This window comes from Lucilia sericata, unplaced genomic scaffold (assembly GCF_015586225.1).
Source record: "Lucilia sericata isolate MDLA Ls3-8-SP2 unplaced genomic scaffold, ASM1558622v1 Contig000904F_arrow, whole genome shotgun sequence".
NCBI lineage: Eukaryota > Metazoa > Arthropoda > Insecta > Diptera > Calliphoridae > Lucilia > Lucilia sericata.
Genome location: NW_023994891.1, coordinates 92,381 through 116,885, shown reverse-complemented (window position 1 = coordinate 116,885; position 24,505 = coordinate 92,381). Strand labels below are relative to the sequence as shown.

The following is a 24,505-nucleotide window of genomic DNA, read 5'->3' as shown; positions in this document are numbered from 1 at the left end:
TTTATTTAACATTTTTCCAAAATTTTTCATTTTACAAAAGTATTATTTGCAAAAAACAGATGTTCATTGTTTATGTTTTTGAGTGAAAAGTTGGCAATACTAACAAAGTTAACTAAACTTAAATCCATAACTGAAAAACACAATCATCGGTTAAAGTCCGTCTAAATTTGTTCCGAGTTTAATCTAACAGCAAGTTAAGCCTAGTTTAACTGAGTAGTAAGAAACCCGCCCTAAGACCTAAGGTCAGCATTATATAAAATATTGGAATTTTTACTCTCCGCAATATTGAATAGGCTCTTTTTACTTTTTAAAAATGTATTGCACTCTTCTTTACACCTAATATATAACGTATCCAATCACCAAATCCGATATTCAGTTAAGATTCATCATCTTAACTCGAATAACACAAGCCGACTTTAGTTATTTTTCTGAATCAGAATTTGACTTTATTTCTGATACTCAGGTTTACGAATTATTTCCCCTTTTCTTTAGGACAAATTCCATCAATGAAATCGAATGCTTGGTGGGAACATCACTAATGTACAAATTTCCTTTAAAGGTCTTTGCTAATTTCACCATTAACCTGGCTCTTAGCTTTATTTTGAATATTTACAATACTAACCTTAAATTTAACACTCTCCCTTTCTTTACTTCTATAGCTTTAACCAACAGCTGTTATACATTTTGTTCTCTAACTCTCAAACTTGAATCTTAATATTTATCTTTTGGACCTTTTGCTATACCTACTAGTCGTAGGTAATGACTCCAAATTCTAGTAACTTATTTTCTTGCGCAACTTTAAAGACAAACGTTGCTGCTGCTGATGTTCACGTTGTTCGGCAGCCATAACTCCAGCAGCATATTTAGCACTACGCGGCATATAAAGACCCTGACTGGTAGTAGGTGTAGGTATACCGGAGGTAGAGGTCGAAGAAGTAGACGAAGCAGTTGAAGATTCCAAATTTGTGATAGCAGCCTGGCGATGTCTGGTGCGAAAACTACCACCACCACCACCACCAACAACTGTTGAGGTGGCACCAGTAGCAGAATTGTTGTTGTTGTTGGAGGCGGCAGAAACTTGATTGTTAGTCTTTCTCAGCAATTTAGTGTTGTACTCATCACATTTATCCTTTTCAATGCGTGTACTACTTAAGGATCTTTTATTGCGTTTAATATTACTAAAGCCTCCACCAGAAACTCCGCTGCCATATTGGCTACTACAGGGTATACCCGTCGTTGATGGCAAGGAACGCTGTGATGTACGACTAAGACGATTTGTATCTAAATTTTGAGGAGTAGAGGAGGCGGAAGAGGAACAGGGTGTGGGTGTGGTTGCCAGGGATAGGGAATGGTTATAGGAGGATAATAGGTTTGGCATAGTGGTTGTGGTGGTGAGATTGTGATGTGATTGTTGTTGTTGTTGGTCATGGTGCGGGAATGAATTGTTGTCGGCGGCAATGGGGGGAGAAGAAGATGATAAGAAATTTATGTTTAATTGTGTTTGTTGTATTATATTAGAGATATTATTATTATTATTATTATTATTATTATTGTTATTATTTTCTAAGGATAAATTACTGTTTGAATGTGTGGATTTAAGGGTTTCAGCGTCAGAAGAGGAATTTGAATGATTGGCAGAGGTACAAGAGGATTTTGTTGTATTGGTACGCAGTATACGTTCTTCCAATTTATTACTACTATTGCTACATGTTGTGGTTGTTGTTGTACTACTACTATTGCTATTGTTGTTGCTGCTATTGTGATTATTAGTTTTGTTCATATTGCCCAAGAGATTGCCAGTAGAGGGTAAAGGATTCGAATTTAAATCCAGTGTAGCTGAAGATGAACGTGTTGTAATGCCACCGCCACCACCACTGACACCACCGCCCAACTGTATGGATGAGGGCAAGGCAGAAACATCTCGATAATAACGTGCAGTAGTCATAGTACAAGGTGGTGCTTGTTGCAGACCACCTCCAGCTCCACCACCACCATCTTGATGACGATGATATCTTAAACGTGATCTTCCTCTCAAAGTCATGTGATGATGTGAGGGTGCTGTTATAGCGGCTGCTGCCGATAGTCTATTGGAACTTCTAGAAGGCGGTATAGTGGCTGATGAACCCACTACACCACCACCATGATTAATGGCCACATTCAAATCAATTAAAGCTGCAGTTGCTCTCACTATGGGTATTTTACTTTCATTGGTTGTGGAACTTATTAAAGTGTTGTTGTAGGTTTTCGTTTGTTTATTTAAACTACTGAGTGTGGGAGTAGTTACATCATGTTGATGTGGTAGCAAAGTTGATGATGTTGTTGTCGCTGTTGTGGAACTTACAGTATTGGCATTGTGGTTGTTGTTGTTATTATTATTATTATTGGCGGCAGTGACATTATTTGAAATCTGTTGTTGCTGTTGTTCAGCTTTACGTAAATGCATTAGTCCCATTCTTTAGATATTAGTTTATATACAATTGTTAGTAGTTTTTTTATTGTATGTTGTTGTTGTATAATATTTATATTGATTTAGGGTAATTGTGTTGTTGTTTTATTGTTTTATTTATTATACAAGATATATATAAAATCCCCGAAAGTCACCGCAATTTAGAGAGAGAGAGAAGAAAGAGAAAAAATAAATATTGGAAAGATATATTATAGTAAATCAAATATTATATTGGTGTTTATATAGTATAATGTATAGATTTGGTAGATTACAGGTGTTATAGGGAGAAAAAAACTATGTTTCGAATGTTGAAATAATAAGAAGACATGCAGAGCAAAGGCAATTAAGAAATAAGGAATCAAATAAAAATGCACTCAAAAAGTTTGTTATATATTTTAAGATCGGAGAAAGCAGTTGGTTATTAAAAACAACACAGTGGATTAGTAAAACCTTAAAAACTGCTGTACTTTAGATACCAAACAATATTTAGATCTGCATAGATCTGCGTAAGTCAGTAGATTTTTTCGAAGAGTAAAGCGATTCAAGACAGTCGACTTTCTTTCTTGATCTTCTTGAAGATCTCTCTGAGTCTGTAACATGTAATGGACAATTTAAATTTTGAAATAGTACTAACTTATAACCAAAATAGTACTTTTTAGGTTTGAAAGTACTAAACTAATTTAGACTAAACTTCGGACTAAACTACAGACTAGACTATATACTAGACTATAGACTACACTATAGACTTGACTATAGACTAGACTATAGACTAGACTGTAGACTAGACTATAGACTATACTATAGACTAGACTATAGACTAGACTATAGACTAGACTATAGACTAGACTACCGACTAGACTATAGACTAGACTATAGACTAGACTTATAAACTAGACTATAGACTAGACTATACACTAGACTATACACTAGGCTTTAGACAAGGCTATAATCTAGAGTATAGACCACACTATAGACTAAACTATAAACTTGACTATAGACTAGACTATAGACTACACAATAGACTAGACTATAACCTAGACTATAACCTAGACTATAAACTAGACTATAGGCTAGACTATAGACTAGACTATAGACTAGACTATAGACTAGACTATAGACTAGACTATATACTAGACTATAGACGTGACTATAGACTAGACTATAGACTAGACTATAGACTAGACTATAGAGTAGACTATAGACTAGACTATAAACTAGACTATAGACTAGACTATAGACTAGACTAGACTATAGACTAGACTATAGACTAGACTATAGACTAGACTATAGACTAGACTATAGACTAGACTATAGACTAGACTATAGACTAGACTATAGACTAGACTATAGACTAGACTATAGCCTAGACTATAGACTAGACTATAGACTAGACTATAGACTAGACTATAGACTAGACTATAAGCTAGACTAGACTATAGACTAGACTATAGACTAGACTATAGACTAGACTATAGACTAGACTATAAGCTAGACTATAGACTAGACTATAGACTAGACTATAGACTAGACAATGGACTTGACTATAGACTAGACTACAGAATAGACTATAGACTAGACTATAGACTAGACTATAGAATAGACTAGACTATAGACTAGACTATAGACTAGACTATAGACTAGACTATAGACTAGACTATAGACTAGACTATAGACTAGACTATAGACTAGACTATAGACTAGACTATAGACTAGACTATAGACTAGACTATAGTCTAGACTATAGACTAGACTATAGACTAGACTATAGACTAGACTATATACTAGACTATAGACTAGACTATAGACTAGACTATAGATTAGACTATAGACTAGACTATAGACTAGACTATAGACTAGACTATAGACTAGACTATAGACTAGACTATAGACTAGACTATAGACTAGACTTTAGACTAGACTATAGACTAGACTATAGACTAGACTATAGACTAGTCTAGTCTATATTCTATAGACTAGACTTACGGATTTGATGTAGATCGAAATTTCTACAGTAACGGACGTTTTCGGGGAATAGTAACGAACTATTTGTCCCAAAAAATCCCCCACAAGAAATACATTTTAATACCCTTCACCTTCATGGCAGAAGAGAATAAATACATAAGTTTGTTATAAATACATAAGTTTGTTATAGACTAGACTATAGACTAGACTATAGACTAGACTATAGACTAGACTATAGACTAGTCTAGTCTATATTCTATAGACTAGACTTACGGATTTGATGTAGATCGAAATTTCTACAGTAACGGACGTTTTCGGGGAATAGTAACGAACTATTTGTCCCAAAAAATCCCCCACAAGAAATACATTTTAATACCCTTCACCTTCATGGCAGAAGAGAATAAATACATAAGTTTGTTATAAATACATAAGTTTGTTATAAATACATAAGTTTGTTATAGACTAGACTATAGACTAGACTATAGACTAGACTATAGACTAGACTATAGACTAGTCTAGTCTATATTCTATAGACTAGACTTACGGATTTGATGTAGATCGAAATTTCTACAGTAACGGACGTTTTCGGGGAATAGTAACGAACTATTTGTCCCAAAAAATCCCCCACAAGAAATACATTTTAATACCCTTCACCTTCATGGCAGAAGAGAATAAATACAAAAGTTTCTTTAATCGTGTCCGGCCGTCAGTTTATCTTCGAGATCCGAAACATCAGTATTTCTATCAGACATACTTTCGAGAAGTTTCCTATTTAAAATCAGCAATATAAGTTTATAAATAACAGAGATATGAGCAAAATTCCAAAAGATCGCTTGAAAGTATTACGACAATTTTTTTTCACAGGAGATAATTGTGATTGAATTTACATAAAAATAGTTTTTCCAAAATTTTAATATGTTTACAACATAATTATATTTAGCAAAGTAACATCAAAACTACAGCAAAATTGATGTTAAAGGTTAGAAAAGTAGGGAACCATTAAAGCTAAAAAATTTTATAAGAAAACACCCAAAAGCCACAAAAGAAAAAACAAACAATAAATACAACAACAAAATATTACAACAAAGGAGGAAAAGCCAAAAGTTGGGAGAAGGAAAAAGAAAATAAAATAACACAAAGAAATTTATTAAATAAAAAAATACAAACAAAATTTGGTTTTTTGGGGGGGAAAATTTCAAAAATTTGTAAATATTTATTGAATCATTATCATGCATAAAACAAAAGAACTATTAAAATATTTAGTACAAATAAGTTAATAAAGATTTAATAATAAATTATACAACAAAATTTAAATATCTACAGAAATTCAAAAAATATATAGAAAGATGTCTTTTATTTTTCTTGATAAAATTTTAAAAACATAAATAAATTTTAAATAAAAGGTGGTATGTATATAAAAAATATATATGTATGTATGTATATATCAAAGTAAGTAGTACTTAGTAGTGTGTTTAGTTCTAATAATATATAATTACAACAAATCGAAAAAAATACATTACAATTGGGATAGATTTATTATTTTTGTCTCTACTACAATATACAATTTTGAAAATAAAACGAAAATTTCTTTTTTTTTATTAGAAAATAAAAATTTTGGTGTGATAATAATAAGAATAATAAACTTTTTTAATATATTAATAAATATTAACTATAGCTTATGTTTTAAAATAATTTATTTAAGTATTTTGTTTAAAATATACTTTAATTTTGTTATAAATTTTATTTTGGAGTAGGAAAAGGGGGAAATTTTTATTCAACCATCAACGATGACGATTAAAGTATTGCATTAGACTTCGTTTAAAGCTTGGTTTTGTTTTAAAGTTGTTTGTTTGTTAGAAATAAAGAAATTTAAATTTTTACAAAATTTTAATTAAACAAACTAAAAACATATTACAAAAACAATATTAAGAGTGTTAAGTATTTAATTATTCCAAGCATTAACTAAAATTAGTAAAAATAAATTTAAATTAATGAACCTAAAATATATTTGTTTATTAGTTTTTTAATTAAATGGTATTTTACTACAAAATTACTCTGAAATTGGGAAATATGTTAGAAATAAAAGAAAAATATTCTATAGAAAATGTTATTTCGAACTAGACAACTTTTCTATAGAAAAAGTTCATTTAGTCCAGACAAATTTTCTATAGAAAAAGTTACTTTAGACTAGAAAACTTTTCTGTAAAAAAGTAGGTTTAGGCTAGACAACTTTTCTATGGAAAAAGTGGCTCTAGACTAGACAATTTTTCCATAGAAAAAGTTGCTCTAAACTAGACAACTTTTCCATAGAAAAAGTTGCTCTAAACTAGACAACTTTTCCATAGAAAAAGTTGCTCTAAACTAGACAACTTTTGTATACAAAAAGTTGTCCTAGACTAGACAACTTTTCCGTAGAAAAAGTTGCTCTAGACTAGACAACTTTTCCATAGAGAAGTTGCTCTACACTACACAATTTTTCTATAGGAAATGTTGTTCCAGTCTAGACAACTTTTCTATAGAAAAAGTTGCTCTAGTCTAGACAACTTTTCTTTAGAAAAAGTTGCTCTAGTCTAGAAAACTTTTCTATAGAAAAAGTTGCTCCAGTCTAGAAAACTTTTCTATAGAAAAAGTTGCTTTAGTCCAGACAACTTTTCTATAGAAAAAGTTGCTCTAGTCTAAACAACTTTTCTATAGAAAAAGTTTCTCTATTTTAGACAACTTTTCTATAGAGAAAGTTGCTCTGGTCTAGACAACTTTTCTATAGAAAAAATTGCTCTACTCTAGACAACTTTTCTATAGAAAAAGTTGCTCTAGTCTAGACAACTTTTCTACAGAAAAAGTTGCTCTAGTCTAGACAATTTTTCTGTAGAAAAAGTTGCTCTACACAACACAATTTTCTATAGGAAATGTTGTTCCCGTCTAGACAACTTTTCTGTAGAAAAAGTTGCTCTAGTCTAGACAACTTTTCTGTAGAAAAAGTTGCTCTAGTCTAGACAACTTTTCTATAGAAAAAGTTGCTCTAGTCTAGACAACTTTTCTATAGAAAAAGTTGCTCTAGTCTAGAAGACTTTTCTGTAGAAAAAAGTGCTCAAGTCTAGAAAACTTTTCTGTAGAAAAAAGTGCTCCAGTCTAGACAACTTTTCTATAGAAAAAGTTGCCCTAGTCTAGACAACTTTTCTGTAGAAAAAGTTGCTCTAGTCTAGACAACTTTTCTATAGAAAAAGTTGTTCCAGTCTAGACAACTTTTCTATAGAAAAAGTTGCTCCAGTCTAGAAAACTTTTCTATAGAAAAAGTTGCTTTAGTCCAGACAACTTTTCTATAGAAAAAGTAGTTCTAGTCTAGACAACTTTTCTATAGAAAAAGTTGCTCTCATCTAGACAACTTTTCTATAGAAAAAGTTGCTCTCATCTAGACAACTTTTCGATAGAAAAAGTTGCTCTCATCTAGACAACTTTTCTATAGAAAAAGTTGCTCTCATCTAGACAACTTTTCTATAGAAAAAGTTGCTCTCATCTAGACAACTTTTCTATAGAAAAAGTTGCTCTGGTCTAGACAACTTTTCTGTGGAAAAAGCTGCTCTGGTCTAGACAACTTTTCTGTGGAAAAAGTTGCTATAGTCTAGACAACATTTCTATAGAAAAAGTTACTCTAGTCTAGACAACATTTCTATAGAAAAAGTTACTCTAGTCTAGACAACTTTTCTATAGAAAAAGTTGCTCTAGTCTAGACAACTTTTCTACAGAAAAAGTTGCTCTAGTCTAGACAATTTTTCTATAGAAAAAATTGCTCTAGTCTAGACAACTTTTCTATAGAAAAAATTGCTCTAGTCTAGACAACTTTTCTATAGAAAAAGTCGCTCTAGTCTAGACAACTTTTCTATAAAAAAAGTTGCTCTAGTCTAGACAACTTTTCTGTAGAAAAAAGTGCTCCAGTCTAGACAACTTTTCTATAGAAAAAGTTGCTCTAGTCTATAAAACCTTTCTGTCTAGACTAGAGCAACTTTTCTATAGAAAAAGTTGCTCTAGTCCAGACAACTTTTCTATAGTATAAGTTGCTTTCTTTCCCAGTAACAGGTCTAAATTAAATACCAACAAAACTACCACATTAAAATTTAAAACTAAATGTTAATATTTACTAAAAAGAAAGAAAATATAAATAAAATGCAAGAACTAATGGCGGCAATATGAACAAATTAATTATAAAATTGACAAAATAAAATTCAAAAAAACAATTTATAATAAAAAAGTAGCAATTAAAAAGGAAAAAATCATTTTTTTCATTTTCTTATAAAATTTAGCAATAAAAAACACGGCAACAAACATTATCAAAAAATTAAATAAAACGTTAATAAAATGGCTTTTGAAAAAAAAACTAAAAGTTAATTTTCTTAGATTTTTGTTAAAAAATTGGCAAAATGAATTTAGTTATTAAATGATAAAAGAAATTAAAAATTTGTTAATTTGTTTGTATTAAGAAAAAATGAGGAATTAAAAAGTGTTGGGAGGGGGATAAAGTCAAAAAAAGGGATCATTTTGTGTGTATAGGGGGGTGGGGAGGGTTATTTAAAACTTACCTTTTGCTATAAATAGCTAAACTGCGTGCCCGTGTTGTTATTGTACTATTAACACTAGTTAAACCCATGGTGGTGGTAGTTGAGGTTAGATTTGTTGTTGTTGCTGTTGTAGTTGGACCACCAACACTGTTATTGTTGTTGTTATTATTATTGTTAATATTATTACAATTATTGTTATTACTGTTGTTGTTGTTGTTATTATTATTATTGTTATTAATATTGTTGTTATTATTTAATAAATTATTTGTAGCTGTCACCGCTGCATTTGAATCCAAACAATCTTGTGCCTTTAGGCCAGTTGTGGTGGTTGTAGTGGTGGCCAACATATTAACCAAATTATTGTTATTACGGAACGGTTGTGAACGGGCTCGGGTATGACGTAAAGGATTTTCAGTTTCACTGTAAAATAATGTTTAAATTTAAATATTTTAAACCATAAGTTGCATTTCAAACTTACCCTGTACTACCACCAGATCTGGAATTATGTTGCCTTCTCATGGCCTTAATTTGATTTAGTTTATCACCCTGAGTTTGTGCCTTGGTCTTTTCTATAGCTGCCTGTGTCATTTTCACCGTGGATGCTATGGTAGGCCTTTGTAAGGCGGCCGGTTCATAAGTAGTTGAAGGTTTTTTCAATTTCTTTTCAGAATACAAAGGAGCCGGAGCCACATTCGTATTAGTGGTGACACTTGAGCTAGTTACCGTTGTAGTTGTTATCAAACTATGACCATTACCCATTAAAGGTGGTGTTCGACGTAAAGTTATTTCGGTAATTGCTGCAACACCTCCACCACCACCCGTGGGAGTAGGTGAACTTCTTAGAGATGTGGTAGTAGTGGTAACATTACTGCTCTTCGTACTGGCAACTGTTGTCGGCGATTTGCGTCTTCGCGACACTATAAATGTGCTATTGGTATTAGAGGTTGTAGATTCTTCTTCGGTTTCGGTAACATCATTGTCATTATCACTAGCACTAGTAGGCGGTGTTATGGCACCATCTTTCGCTGTCATTAACAAACGTGTACGAGTTGTTAGAGTTTTATTGCCATTCTCATAGGATTCCAAAGAATCCAATTGATTCGAATCAGTTTGATCTTCCTCATTCAAATGCATGGTGTCGACCTTTTGTGAAATACCCTTGACGCGTGTCATTAACATTTCCGTATTATTTTCATTCGTACGTAACTGACCAGCAGAACAAGTTTTATACAATAAACTATAAATGCCATATTTGTGTACGGGACAACAGGTACCAGCACGTTTACGCATGCGTTCTCCCTCAGACCACAGCCAGGATTGTTTACTAAAGTTATGGAGGAGAAGGAGGAGATAATGAGAAATTTATATAAAATTGTTGTCAATTTGTTTAATTCGTAAGTGATTTAATTACTCTTCCATCCATTGTTGTTGATGACCAATAACCGAACCAGGACGACATAAACGCAACCAGGCTATAGCTTCCAGAGCTGAGAAATTATAGTGTTTCATAATATAAGCACCAATTAAACTACCAGTGCGTCCAAGACCAGCTAAAAACAGAAAATATGTCCCATTGAGATAAAAACAATATTTCATTTCAAACTTTTTGTATAGAAATGGATGACTAGACTAGAGCAACTTTTTCTATCAAACCGGACTAGACTAGAACAACCTTTTTTAATAGAAAAGTTGTTTAGTCTAGATCAACATTTTCTACAGAAAAGTTATCTAGACTAGAGCAACTTTTTTCCAAGAAAGGTTGTTTAGACTAGAACAACATTTTCTATAGAAAAGTTGTCTACACTAAGGCAATTTTTTCTATAGAAAAGTTGTCTAGACTAGAACAACTTTTTCTATAGAAAAGTTGTCTAGACTAGAGCAACTTTTTCTATAGAAAAGTTGTCTAGACTAGAGCAACTTTTTCTATAGAAAAGTTGTCTAGACTAGAGCAACTTTTTCTATAGAAAAGTTGTCTAGACTAGAGCAACTTTTTCTATAGAAAAGTTGTCTAGACTAGAGCAACTTTTTCTATAGAAAAGTTGTCTAGACTAGAGAAACTTTTTCTATAGAAAAGTTGTCTAGACTAGAGCAACTTTTTCTATAGAAAAGTTGTCTAGACTAGAGCAACTTTTTCTATAGAAAAGTTGTCTAGACTATAGCAACTTTTTCTATAGAAAAGTTGTCTAGACTAGAGCAACTTTTTCTATAGAAAAGTTGTCTAGACTAGAGCAACTTTTTTCCAAGAAAGGTTGTTTAGACTAGAACAACTTTTTCTATAGAAAAGTTGTCTAGACTAGAGCAACTTTTTCTATAGAAAAGTTGTCTAGACTAGAGCAACTTTTTCTATAGAAAAGTTGTCTAGACTAGAGCAACTTTTTCTATAGAAAAGTTGTCTAGACTAGAGCAACTTTTTCTATAGAAAAGTTGTCTAGACTAGAGCAACTTTTTCTATAGAAAAGTTGTCTAGACTAGAGCAACTTTTTCTATAGAAAAGTTGTCTAGACTAGAGCAACTTTTTCTAAGAAAAGTTGTCTAGACTAGAGCAACTTTTTCTATAGAAAAGTTGTCTAGCCTAGAGCAACTTTTTCTATAGAAAAGTTGTCTAGACTATAGCAAATTTGTTTATAGAAAAGTTGTCTAGACTATAGCAACTTTTTCTATAGAAAAGTTATCTAGACTAGAGCAACTTTTTCTATAGAAAAGTTGTCTAGACTAGAGCAACTCTTTCTATAGAAAGGTTGTTTGGACTACAGCAATCATTTCTATAGAAAATTTTTCTAATCTAGAGCATGTTCTTCTAAAGAAAAGTTATTTCGGCTAGAATGTGTTTTCTATAGAAAAGTTGTGTATACTGGAAGAGCCTTTTTATATAAAGTTGTCTAGTTTAGAGCAACTTTTTCTATAGAAAACTCCAGACTAATACAATAAGATTAAAACAAAATTAAGGAATTCTTCACCCACCTTTACAATGCACTGCTATGGCACCCTTTGTCGTCTCACATATCGTTAAGAATTTCTTCAATATCAAATCACTAGGCGTACTACCATCAATGAAAAATAGATCTTTATGATCAAAACCGGCATTCTCAAAACTGGAAGCATGATAAACCTTGGCATTCAAACGTATGATGGTCGTTACATTATTTGCGCGAAAATATTCAAAATAAGTTTCCGGTGAATGGCAAGGATAACCATTTGGCAGTGTTTTGGACTTTTGATGAGGTCCACAGAAGGCAATAAACTTTTGAGGAACAATCCAATTGAAATCACCATTTTCAACACGTTCATAGTATTCATATTCCTCGGCATCGAAATCTTCAAAATTAAAGAAACCCGCCTTTAAAGATTTGTGTACAGCATTTAGGCAATCGATTAGGGAGATTTTATAGCCACTAGGGCCATAGGAGGCATCACAAAAACGTGTATAAGCAGGTATTTCGCCCATGACCAAAGGGCGATAGGCCTCTTCGGGTGATTTGTTGAGGTAAATTATCTGGGGTAAAAAGAAAATTTGTTTAGAATTTTTAAAATGTTGTTATTATACTTGATCTCACCGCAAATGCTCCCATTAGATAGGCGGCATTAACTCTTTTAGCCGGATTCATGGAGGTGTAGTGTACAATCTTTTTATTAGCCAAAGTTTTATTATTTAATTTGGCATTCAATTTCTGACAATAGCGATACAGCATGCAAATGTTTAGGGGACCAAAATCATTGTAGAAATTTTCATAGATAAAATCATCATCGATGCTAAAATAATGACTGGTTGCAGTATTTTTTGGTTTAAAATTCTTTTTAAATGCCACAAAATATAAACGATCTATAAAGAAAGCAGGATATAATAGAAATTTAATATTTAGAAAATATATAAAAAAATTGTTTAGTTCTTTTATATTTAAATAAGCCCCTTTACATTCATAATAAGATTTAATTAAAACACATTATGAAATTTATTTTAATTTCGCAAGACCCATTAGAATTATTAATAAAGGCAACAACTTTAAATTCAGCTCAAAGAAAATGTAATAAAAATTTATTGTTGGCATTTACGTGCCACACATTTGTTACTTAAAGAGTTAAAAACAAAAGGACCAATATACACGTAAGAGTTCTATATTCGGCTGTGCCGGATCTTATATACATACATATATACCCTTCACAATATAAAAACAAAAAAGTACCAATTCCATTTTTATATATTTTCATACAATCTGGACTATGAATGTTCAATTTTAAGTTTCTAGATTCAATATTATAGAAAATTCAAAAATTCCTTTTGAAGAACAAAAAAGTATTAAAAAAGTCCCATATTATAGAGTAGACTATAGACTAGACGATAGAGTAGACTATAGACTAGACTATAGAATAGACTATAGACTAGACTATAGACTAGACTAGACTATAGACTAGACTAGACTATAGACTAGACTAGACTATAGACTAGACTACAGACTGGACTAGACTATAGACTGGACTATAGACTAGGCTATAGACTATACTATAGACTATACTATAGACTAGACTATAGACTAGACTATAGACTAGACTATAGACTAGACTATAGACTAGACTATAGACTAGACTATAGACTAGACTATAGACTAGACTATAGACTAGACTATAGACTAGACTATAGACTAGACTATAGACTAGACTATAGACTAGACTATAGACTAGACTATAGACTAGACTATAGACACTAGACTATAGACTAGACTATAGACTAGACTATATACACTAGACTATAGACACTAGACTATAGACTAGACTATAGACACTAGACTGTAGACTAGACTATAGACTAGACTATAGACTAGAACTATAGACTAGACTATAGACTAGACTATAGACTAGACTATAGACTAGGACTATAGACTAGACTATAGACTAGACTATAGACTAGACTATAGACTAGACTATAGACTAGACTATAGACTAGACTATAGACTAGACTATAGACTAGGCTATAGACTAGACTATAGACTAGACTATAGACTAGACTATAGACCAGACTATAGACTAGACTATAGACTAGACTAGACTAGACTATAGACTAGACTATAGACTAGACTATAGACAGACTATAGCTAGACTATAGACTAGACTATGACAGACTAGACTAGACTATAGACTAGACTATAGACTAGACTATAGACTAGACTATAGACTAGACTATAGACTAGACTATAGACTAGACTATAGACTAGACTAGACTAGACTATAGACTAGACTAACTAGACTAGACTATAGACTAGACTATAGACTAGACTATAGAACTAGACTAGACTATAGACTAGACTATAGACTAGACTATAGACTAGAACTATAGACTGAACTAATAGACTAGACTATAGACTAGACTATAGACTAGACTATAGACTAGACTTAGACTAGACTATAGACTAGACTATAGACTAGACTATAGACTAGACTATACGAACTAGAGACTAGACTAGACTAGAACTAGACTAGACTAGACTATACTAGACTAGACTATAGACTAGACTAGACTATAGACTAGACTATAGACTAGACTATAGACTAGAACTATAGACTAGAACTATAGACTAGACTATAGACTAGACTATAGACTAGACTATAGACTAGACTATAGACTAGATTATAGACTAGACTATAGACAGACTATAGACTAGACTATAGACTAAAGACTATAGACTAGACGATAGACTAGACTATAGACTAGACTATGACTAGACTTAGACTAACTATAGACTAGACTATAGACTAGACTATAGACTAGACTATAGACTAGACTATAGACTAGACTATAGACTAGACTATAGACTAGACTATAGACTAGACTATAGACTAGACTATAGACTAGACTATAGACTAGACTATAGACTAGACTATAGACTAGACTATAGACTAGACTATAGACTAGACTATAGACTAGACTTATAGACTAGACTATAGACTAGACTATAGACTAGACTATAGACTAGACTATAGACTAGACTATAGACTAGACTATAGACTAGACTATAGACTAGACTATAGACTAGACTATAGACTAGACTATAGACTAGACTATAGACTAGACTATAGACTAGACTATAGACTAGACTATAGACTAGACTATAGACTAGACTATAGACTAGACTATAGACTAGACTATAGACTAGACTATAGACTAGACTATAGACTAGACTATAGACTAGACTATAGACTAGACTATAGACTAGACTATAGACTAGACTATAGACTAGACTATAGACTAGACTATAGACTAGACTATAGACTAGACTATAGACTAGACTATAGACTAGACTATAGACTATAGACTTATAGACTAGACTATAGACTAGACTATAGACTAGACTATAGACTAGACTATAGACTAGACTATAGACTAGACTATAGACTAGACTATAGACTAGACTATAGACTAGACTATAGACTACTATAGACTAGACTATAGACTAGACTATAGACTAGACTATAGACTAGACTATAGACTAGACTATAGACTAGACTATAGACTAGACTATAGACTAGACTATAGACTAGACTATAGACTAGACTATAGACTATAGACTAGACTATAGACTAGACTATAGACTAGACTATAGACTAGACTATAGACTAGACTATAGACTAGACTATAGACTAGACTATAGACTAGACTATAGACTAGACTAGACTAGACTATAGACTAGACTAGACTATAGACTAGACTAGACTATAGACTAGACTAGACTATAGACTAGACTAGACTATAGACTAGACTATAGACTAGACTATAGACTAGACTATAGACTAGAGTATAGACTAGACTATAGACTAGACTATAGACTAGACTATAGACTAGACTATAGACTAGACTATAGACTAGACTATAGACAAGACTATAGACTAGACTATAGACTAGACTATAGACTAGACTATAGACTAGACTATAGACTAGACTATAGGCTAGACTATAGACTAGACTATAGACTAGACTATAGACTAGACTATAGACTAGACTATAGACTAGACTATAGACTAGACTATAGACTAGACTATAGACTAGACTATAGACTAGACTATAGACTAGACTATAGACTAGACTATAGACTAGACTATAGACTAGACTATAGACTAGACTATAGACTAGACTATAGACTAGACTATAGACTAGACTATAGACTAGACTATAGACTAGACTATAGACTAGACTATAGACTAGACTATAGACTAGACTATAGACTAGACATAGACTAGACTAGACTATAGACTAGATTTTAAACTAGACTATAGACTAGACTATAGACTAGACTATAGACTAGACTATAGACTAGACTATAGACTAGACTATAGACTAGACTATAGACTAGACTATAGACTAGACTATAGACTAGACTATAGACTAGACTATAGACTAGACTATAGACTAGACTATAGACTAGACTATAGACTAGACTATAGACTAGACTATAGACTAGACTATAGACTAGACTATAGACTAGACTATAGACTAGACTATAGACTAGACTATAGACTAGACTATAGACTAGACTATAGACTAGACTATAGACTAGACTATAGACTAGACTATAGACTAGACTATAGACTAGACTATAGACTAGACTATAGACTAGACTATAGACTGGACTATAGACTAGAATATAGACTAGACTATAGACTAGAATATAGACTAGACTATAGACTAGACTATAGACTAGACTATAGACTATAGATATATAGACTATAGACTAGAATATAGACTAGACTATAGTCTAGACTAGAGGCTAGACTATAGACTAGACTATAGGCTAGACCATAAGCTAGACTATAGACTAGACTATAGACTAGGCTATAGTCCAGACAATAGCGTAGACTATAGTCTAGCCTATAGTCTAGAATATAGTCTAGTCTACAGTCTGGATTATAGTCTAGTCTATAGTCTAGCCTATAGTCTAGTCCATAGTCTAGCCTATAGTCTGGACTATTGACTAGACTATAGTCCAGACTATTGACTAGACTATAGTCCAGACTATAGACTAGACTATAGTCCAGACTATAGACTAGACTATAGTCCAGACTATAGACTAGACTATAATCCAGACTATAGACTATACTATAGTCCAGACTATAAACTAGACTATAGTACAGACTATAGACTAGACTATAGTCCAGACTATAGACTAGTCTATAGTCCAGACTATAGACTAGACTATAGTCCAGACTATAGACTAGACTATAGTCCAGACTATAGACTAGACTATAGTCCATACTATATCCTAGGACTATAGTCCAGACTATAGACTAGACTATAAACTATATTAAAGGCAATACTATAGTCGGACTAATTGAGCCCCCATATAACCCCTCTTTCAGAAGATCACTGGTTTTTGCAACAAATTTTTAAAATATTTCGGAATTGAGCTTAAATGCTTTATTATTAGAAAAATTATACATATGGTCGTTTTAATTTTTGAATGAAATTTTAAGAGGTTATCTGGGATTTTTGCTCATATCTCCATTATTTATATTTTAATTAGCGATATTTTCGAAAACATGCCTGATGTAATTATTGAAGATTACAAGTGCAGTATTCCGAGATATCTGGGGTCTTCAGAAAATTGATTGTAACAAACGCACAGACGGAAGTAACATAATCAACATAATGAACTAGAATATATACTTCATAAGGTCGGATAATTATAATATATATTAATAACAAACGAAATGACAAACTTATATATACCCTACTCACGAAGCCGTAGGGTATAATAAAGAAACATATAAAAAAACTTAAATTTGAAAATTTCAACAGTTGTTAGAGCGTCACGCCAAAGAATGCCTAAAAAACGACCAAGAAAAGCATTTCAAAAAACAACAAAAACGAATCTTATAAAAACATTCCTATAAAATGGTAATACAATGGTGTTATCATGTGTTTGTATGAAAGAGAGAGAAATATGTTTGCATGTTAAGAATTTAACTTAAAATTTCCTAGTATAAATAAATAATAAAATTGCAAAATTTATTTAGAAATTATAAAAATGTCAAAAGTTAATAAGGCGGGCGGTTATGGTTGTAAACACTCTACAAATAAGTATTGACTGGAGAAAAAGAAAACAACGACGACAATAACAAAAAATTGCCAAAAAAATAAGAAAGTTATGGAAATATTGGTGGTATTAAAAATGGAACGAATAAACAATAAACAGTGTTGAACAAAATCTTTCTAATACTGTTGATTCGAAAAAATTAATGAAATTGAAAAAAATTGTCAAAAGTAAAAAAGATTTTAAATAAAATTTAAAAATATTTAATTTTTTTTTCAAAATTTTTATTTTGAAAACAGAAAATGAGAAGAATTGTTTTCAACTAAAACTGAAATTATTTTCTTATAAATTCTCATGATTTAGAGATTATTTAAAAAGTTTTGAAAGTTTTTCGAAAATAACTTTGACGTAGAAAGTTTTAACCTCTACTGTAAAAAAAAAACCTTATTATGTTCATAAATGTAAACAGGAAGTTTAAGGAATACAAAGTTTATTTAGTTAAAGGCAAATGCATACATATTAAAAAAAATAAATTCAATCAGCAACAAATACAATACAAATTGTTGTAACTGTTAGTGGTTCAATTTACCGGGTTAAAAGTTGCCTTTTTTCCTTTTTTTTTCTAAAAAACGAAATTTAATAAAGGTTTTGTTGGTTTACCAAGTAATATTTAAACACATATTCAAAATTTCAACAGTTGTTAACAATTTTCAAGGGAATTTTAACAACTGTTATAAAAAGTGAAAAAAAATCAACCTTAACCAATAAATAAAATACGAAGAAAGCTATTTTTTAATATAGGTTACTCAGATGAAATATTTGTTTCCTCGCAATTTAAAATATGCAAATAGAGTTAGTATAAATAATATAGTACAAATGTATTTCAAAAAAGAGTATTTTTAGATTTAACTAGAAAATAGTTTAAATTGTATGCGTTGCTTAGGTATTCACATAGATATTTTACAAATAGCTATTTCTTTCCTAATGTTAGTTTATGTGTTACGAAAGTTGCTATAGTATAGTTAAGTTGTTGTATGTATCATAGCTACTATTACATTTTATGCAATATGAACTTCTCATGTCATGTTTATTCCTCATATTCGAACCAAAAAAAGAAGGAAAAAATATCTAATGTCTTACAAGTGCAGTTGAGAAAAAAACAGTTATAAACAAGGGTTATCAAACTTCTGTTTAAAAAATCTAAATATGTATTGACTTTATAAAGAATGTCCCTTATAAAGAATGTCACGAATAGCAAAGAACTTTTTCCGCAATCATTTAAATCTAAATATAATACTGAGTGATAAAAAAAACTACTTATAGACTAGACTATAGACTAGACTATAGACTAGACTATAGACTAGACTATAGACTAGACTGTAGACTAGACTGTAGACTAGACTATAGATTAGACTATAGACTAGACTATAGACTAGACTATAGACTAGACTATAGACTAGACCATAGACTAGACTATAGACTAGACTATAGACTAGACTATAATCTAGACTATAAACTAGACTATAGACTAGGCTATAGACTAGACTGTAGACTAGACTATAGACTAGACTATGGACTTGACTATAGACTAGACTATAGAATAGACTCTAGACTAGACTAAAGACTAGACTATAGACTAGACTATGGACTAGACTATAGACTAGACTATAGACTAGACTATAGACTAGACTATAGACTAGACTATAGACTAGACTATAGACTAGACTATAGACTAGACTATAGACTAGACTATAGACTAGACTATAGACTAGACTATAGACTAGACTATAGACTAGACTATAGACTAGACTATAGACTAGACTATAGACTAGACTATAGACTAGACTATAGACTAGACTATAGACTAGACTATAGACTAGACTATAGACTAGACTATAGACTAGACTATAGACTAGACTATAGACTAGACTATAGACTAGACTATAGACTAGACTATAGACTAGACTATAGACTAGACTATAGACTAGACTATAGACTAGACTATAGACTAGACTATAGACTAGACTATAGACTAGACTATAGACTAGACTATAGACTAGACTATAGACTAGACTATAGACTAGACTATAGACTAGATATAGACTAGACTATAGACTAGACTATAGACTAGACTATAGACTAGACTATAGACTAGACTATAGACTAGACTATAGACTAGACTATAGACTAGACTATAGACTAGACTATAGACTAGACTATAGACTAGACTATAGACTAGACTATAGACTAGACTATAGACTAGACTATAGACTAGACTATAGACTAGACTATAGACTAGACTATAGACTAGACTATAGACTAGACTATAGACTAGACTATAGACTAGACTATAGACTAGACTATAGACTAGACTATAGACTAGACTATAGACTAGACTATAGACTAGACTATAGACTAGACTATAGACTAGACTATAGACTAGACTATAGACTAGACTATAGACTAGACTATAGATTAGACTATAGACTAGACTATAGACTAGACTATAGACTAGACTATAGACTAGACTATAGACTAGACTATAGACTAGACTATAGACTAGACTATAGACTAGACTATAGACTAGACTAGACTAGACTATAGACTAGACTAGACTATAGACTAGACTAGACTATAGACTAGACTATAGACTATACTATAGACTAGACTATAGACTAGACTATAGACTAGACTATAGGCTAGACTATAGACTAGACTATAGACTAGACTATAGACTAGACTATTGACTAGACTATAGACTAGACTATAGACTAGACTATAGACTAGACTATAGACTAGACTATAGACTAGACTATAGACTAGACTATAGACTAGACTATAGACTAGACTATAGACTAGACTATAGACTAGACTATAGACTAGACTATAGACTAGACTATAGACTAGACTATAGACTAGACTATAGACTAGACTATAGACTAGACTATAGACTAGACTATAGACTAGACTATAGACTAGACTATAGACTAGACTATAGACTAGACTATAGACTAGACTATAGACTAGACTAGACTATAGACTAGACTAGACTATAGACTATAGACTATAGACTAGACTATAGACTATAGACTATAGACTAGACTATAGACTAGACTATAGACTAGACTAGACTATAGACTAGACTATAGACTAGACTATAGACTAGACTATAGACTAGACTATAGACTAGACTATAGACTAGACTATAGACTAGACTATAGACTAGACTATAGACTAGACTATAGACTAGACTATAGACTAGACTATAGACTAGACTATAGACTAGACTATAGACTAGACTATGACAGGACTATAGACTGACATAGACTAGACTATAGACTAGACTATAGACTAGACTATAGACTAGACTTAGACTAGATAGACTAACTATAGACTAGACTATAGACTAGACTTAGACTAGACTTGCCTTGATTCGTTCTTGGCCTAACAATTCCCCTGAAATCCCTCGTTTAGTTTTACACCCAAAAATTAATCCCGAATATTTAAAATTCATGGTTTACCCCTTTTGCTCAAGCAAACCCTCTGCGAACAATTGTTATAAGTTTGTTTAGCAATAGTAGTACTAAATAAGACTAAAAAGTTCTGGTGTTTATTTTTGTGTGTGTTTCTAATAAATTTTATTTGAGTACATGTTTTACACTTTTTGTTTCTTTTTGTTGTAAAATATAATTTTGTGTATTTTAGAAAAATGCGCAGGAGAATTTACATAGAATTTATTAGGTTTCTATGTTTTGTTTGAATTTTGAAATAAAATGTTGTTGTGTTTTTCAACAAACAAAACAAAAACAAAAATTTGAACTCAATATTGTTGGTTTGCTGCTGGTATTTCTACAGCTATTGTTATTAATTTCACGACAACAATATATTGGTTTTATAAACGTATGCATGAATTTAAATTTGAAGAAAATTGTAAGAAAAGTTTTCCTTTACTCTTTATAAAATAAATTTTATGATAATTTATTATGTAATTCGATCGAACATTTATTCGAAATTCTTTTATAAATAGCACATTTGAAATTGTTTCTAAAACTAGACTATAGACTAGACTATAGACTAGACTATAGACTAGGCTATAGGCTAGATTACAGACTAGACTATAGACTAGACTATAGACTAGACTATAGACTAGACTATAGACTAGACTATAGACTAGACTATAGACAGACTATAGACTAGACTATAGACTAGACTATAGACTAGACTATAGACTAGACTATAGACTAGACTATAGACTAGACTATAGATAGACTTAGACTAGATAGACTAGACTATAGACTAGACTATAGACTAGACTATAGACTAGACTATAGACTAGACTAGAACTATAGACTAGACTATAGACTAGACTATAGACTAGACTATAGACTAGACTATAGACTAGACTATAGACTAGACTATAGCCTAGACTATAGACTAGGACTATAGACTAGACTATAGACTAGACTATAGACTAGACTATAGACTAGACTATAGACTAGACTATAGACTAGACTATAGACTAGACTAAGACTAGACTAATAGACTAGACTATAGACTAGACTATAGACTAGACTATAGACTAGACTATAGACTAGACTATAGACTAGACTATAGACTAGACTATAGACTAGACTATAGACTAGACTATAGACTAGACTATAGACTAGACTATAGACTAGACTATAGACTAGACTATAGACTAGACTATAGACTAGACTATAGACTAGACTTAGACTAGACTGTAGACTAGACTGTAGACTAGACTGTAGACTAGACTGTAGACTAGACTGTTCTGTAGACTAGACTGTAGACTAGACTGTAGACTAGACTAAATGTCTGTACTTTCTTCGACCATAATTATAAGAATAAATCAATATTTGCTTAATAGTGAATACTTTCTTTAAAATATTCTTTTATAAAATTTAAAAAGAAACAAATTGCCAATAATAAGACAAGACGTAAAACCCAACTATTTTTATATTGAAGTGTAAACGTGCGATATCAATTGTGTCGGCATAGAGATCTACAATAAAAATATCTAAAACCAAATAAAGATTGATTTTTCTTTTTTTTTAATATTTTTCCCTAATACTACTTAATAACAAAGAAGTATAATAGAATTATAAAAGAGTGTATAAAAAAGAGAAAGAAGGCGAAGAAAAAAATATAGAAAATTTAAATCCAATTTTGTCGTTATACATTCGTGTTTAAACACACTTTTCCTAAGAGTTGTTGTAACCACGACTACACACGTGCAGTTTAAGAGGGAGAGGGGGTTGTCAGAGGTAGCTGTAGTTTAAGATTAAATAACAACACAAATTGTTAGACATCATATGTATATAAATAAATGATAAGGTTATTATTAGAACAAATATAACAATAAGTGCGTAATATGATTATTATAATCTTTATGATTTATTAAGAGTTATAAAGATTTCTTTATTAGGCCTTTTTATTTTAATTCTATTGCATATTTTAGCAATTTTAGATTTTTTTAACTCCCTTAATGTCTCTTAACCTTTTATTTCAATAATAAATAATTTATTTAAAATAAATTCAATATTTATGTCCATCACTTGCCAAACCTCAGAATAATAATAATCTGCTACCAGTTGTATACGTTATGTTTAATTAAATACAAAATTAAATTATGTATACGCACTGCTATCAACAACAATAAGAACATCAACAACAGAATCAATGAAAATACAATAAATAATTCGTTGCAAAAACAGAAAATCAATTAAAAACTCAAACAATTACAAGACAAATACAATTATGTAGAGAGAAAAAAAAAACAGAAAAAAGAAAGCAAAAACAACAAAAAACAAACTGTTGCATCAGATCAAGGCTATTTTGTTGTAGAAATCTCAACAACAAAATGAAACAAGTAAGAGTTCTATATTCGGCTATAGCAAATCTTATATACCCTTTACAATGATGTGTCAGTACGAGTTTTAATACAAAACAGTCAAAAAAATACCAGTTGAAAAACGAATAAGGAACCAGAAACCCTTTTATAGATTTTTATTCAATTAGGGTGCTGCGTGTGTGCATAACAACCAAAAAATAGGTTCATATGCTTAATTCAAAAACTACTACTAATTCTACATACATTTGAATTACCTACATTGAAACTTTTTAAAATTACTCGATACAGTTTAAAGTAAGTGATGTGTCACATATGATTTTTAAGAACCAAAACACCTCCTCATTATTTTTTTATTAGGCATGACGAAGAAAGAAATATAAAGTTGAAACACACCCAAACAGAAAAATCAAATAAACTTCATAATAATATACTAGTTCAATACACTTAAAGATATTAACACATTTTTGAAGAAAATAAAATAAAAATATTTCCAGGACAAAATATTTTAACTTTCTTGTTATGACCAGTTGTTATATCATACATTTACTTAGTAATGATTGGCCTTTATCCAGCACATTATTTTATTTAGCTGAATAGACTAGTCTATAGTCTAGTCTATAGTCTAGTCTATAGTCTAGTCTATAGTTAGTCTATA

At 31.3% G+C, this 24,505-nt stretch overlaps 1 protein-coding gene across 3 annotated transcripts in view; it reads right to left on the bottom strand.

Annotated features, from left to right (window-relative positions):
* The window catches only part of LOC119608964 (putative uncharacterized protein DDB_G0293878), an 85,784-nt gene continuing 61,279 nt past the window's right edge, over positions 1-24,505 (bottom strand). For all 3 annotated transcript variants that reach the window (XM_037963603.1, XM_037963604.1, XM_037963605.1), the window contains 7 exons: positions 12,516-12,781; positions 11,923-12,454; positions 10,373-10,511; positions 9,440-10,285; positions 8,983-9,381; positions 1,579-2,453; positions 1-1,281 (listed from right to left, as the gene is read on the bottom strand). In XM_037963603.1, coding sequence (XP_037819531.1) covers positions 773-1,281; positions 1,579-2,453; positions 8,983-9,381; positions 9,440-10,285; positions 10,373-10,511; positions 11,923-12,454; positions 12,516-12,781 — 3,566 coding nt within the window. In that variant the 3' untranslated portion in view covers positions 1-772. The remainder of the gene's footprint in view (positions 1,282-1,578; positions 2,454-8,982; positions 9,382-9,439; positions 10,286-10,372; positions 10,512-11,922; positions 12,455-12,515; positions 12,782-24,505) is intronic.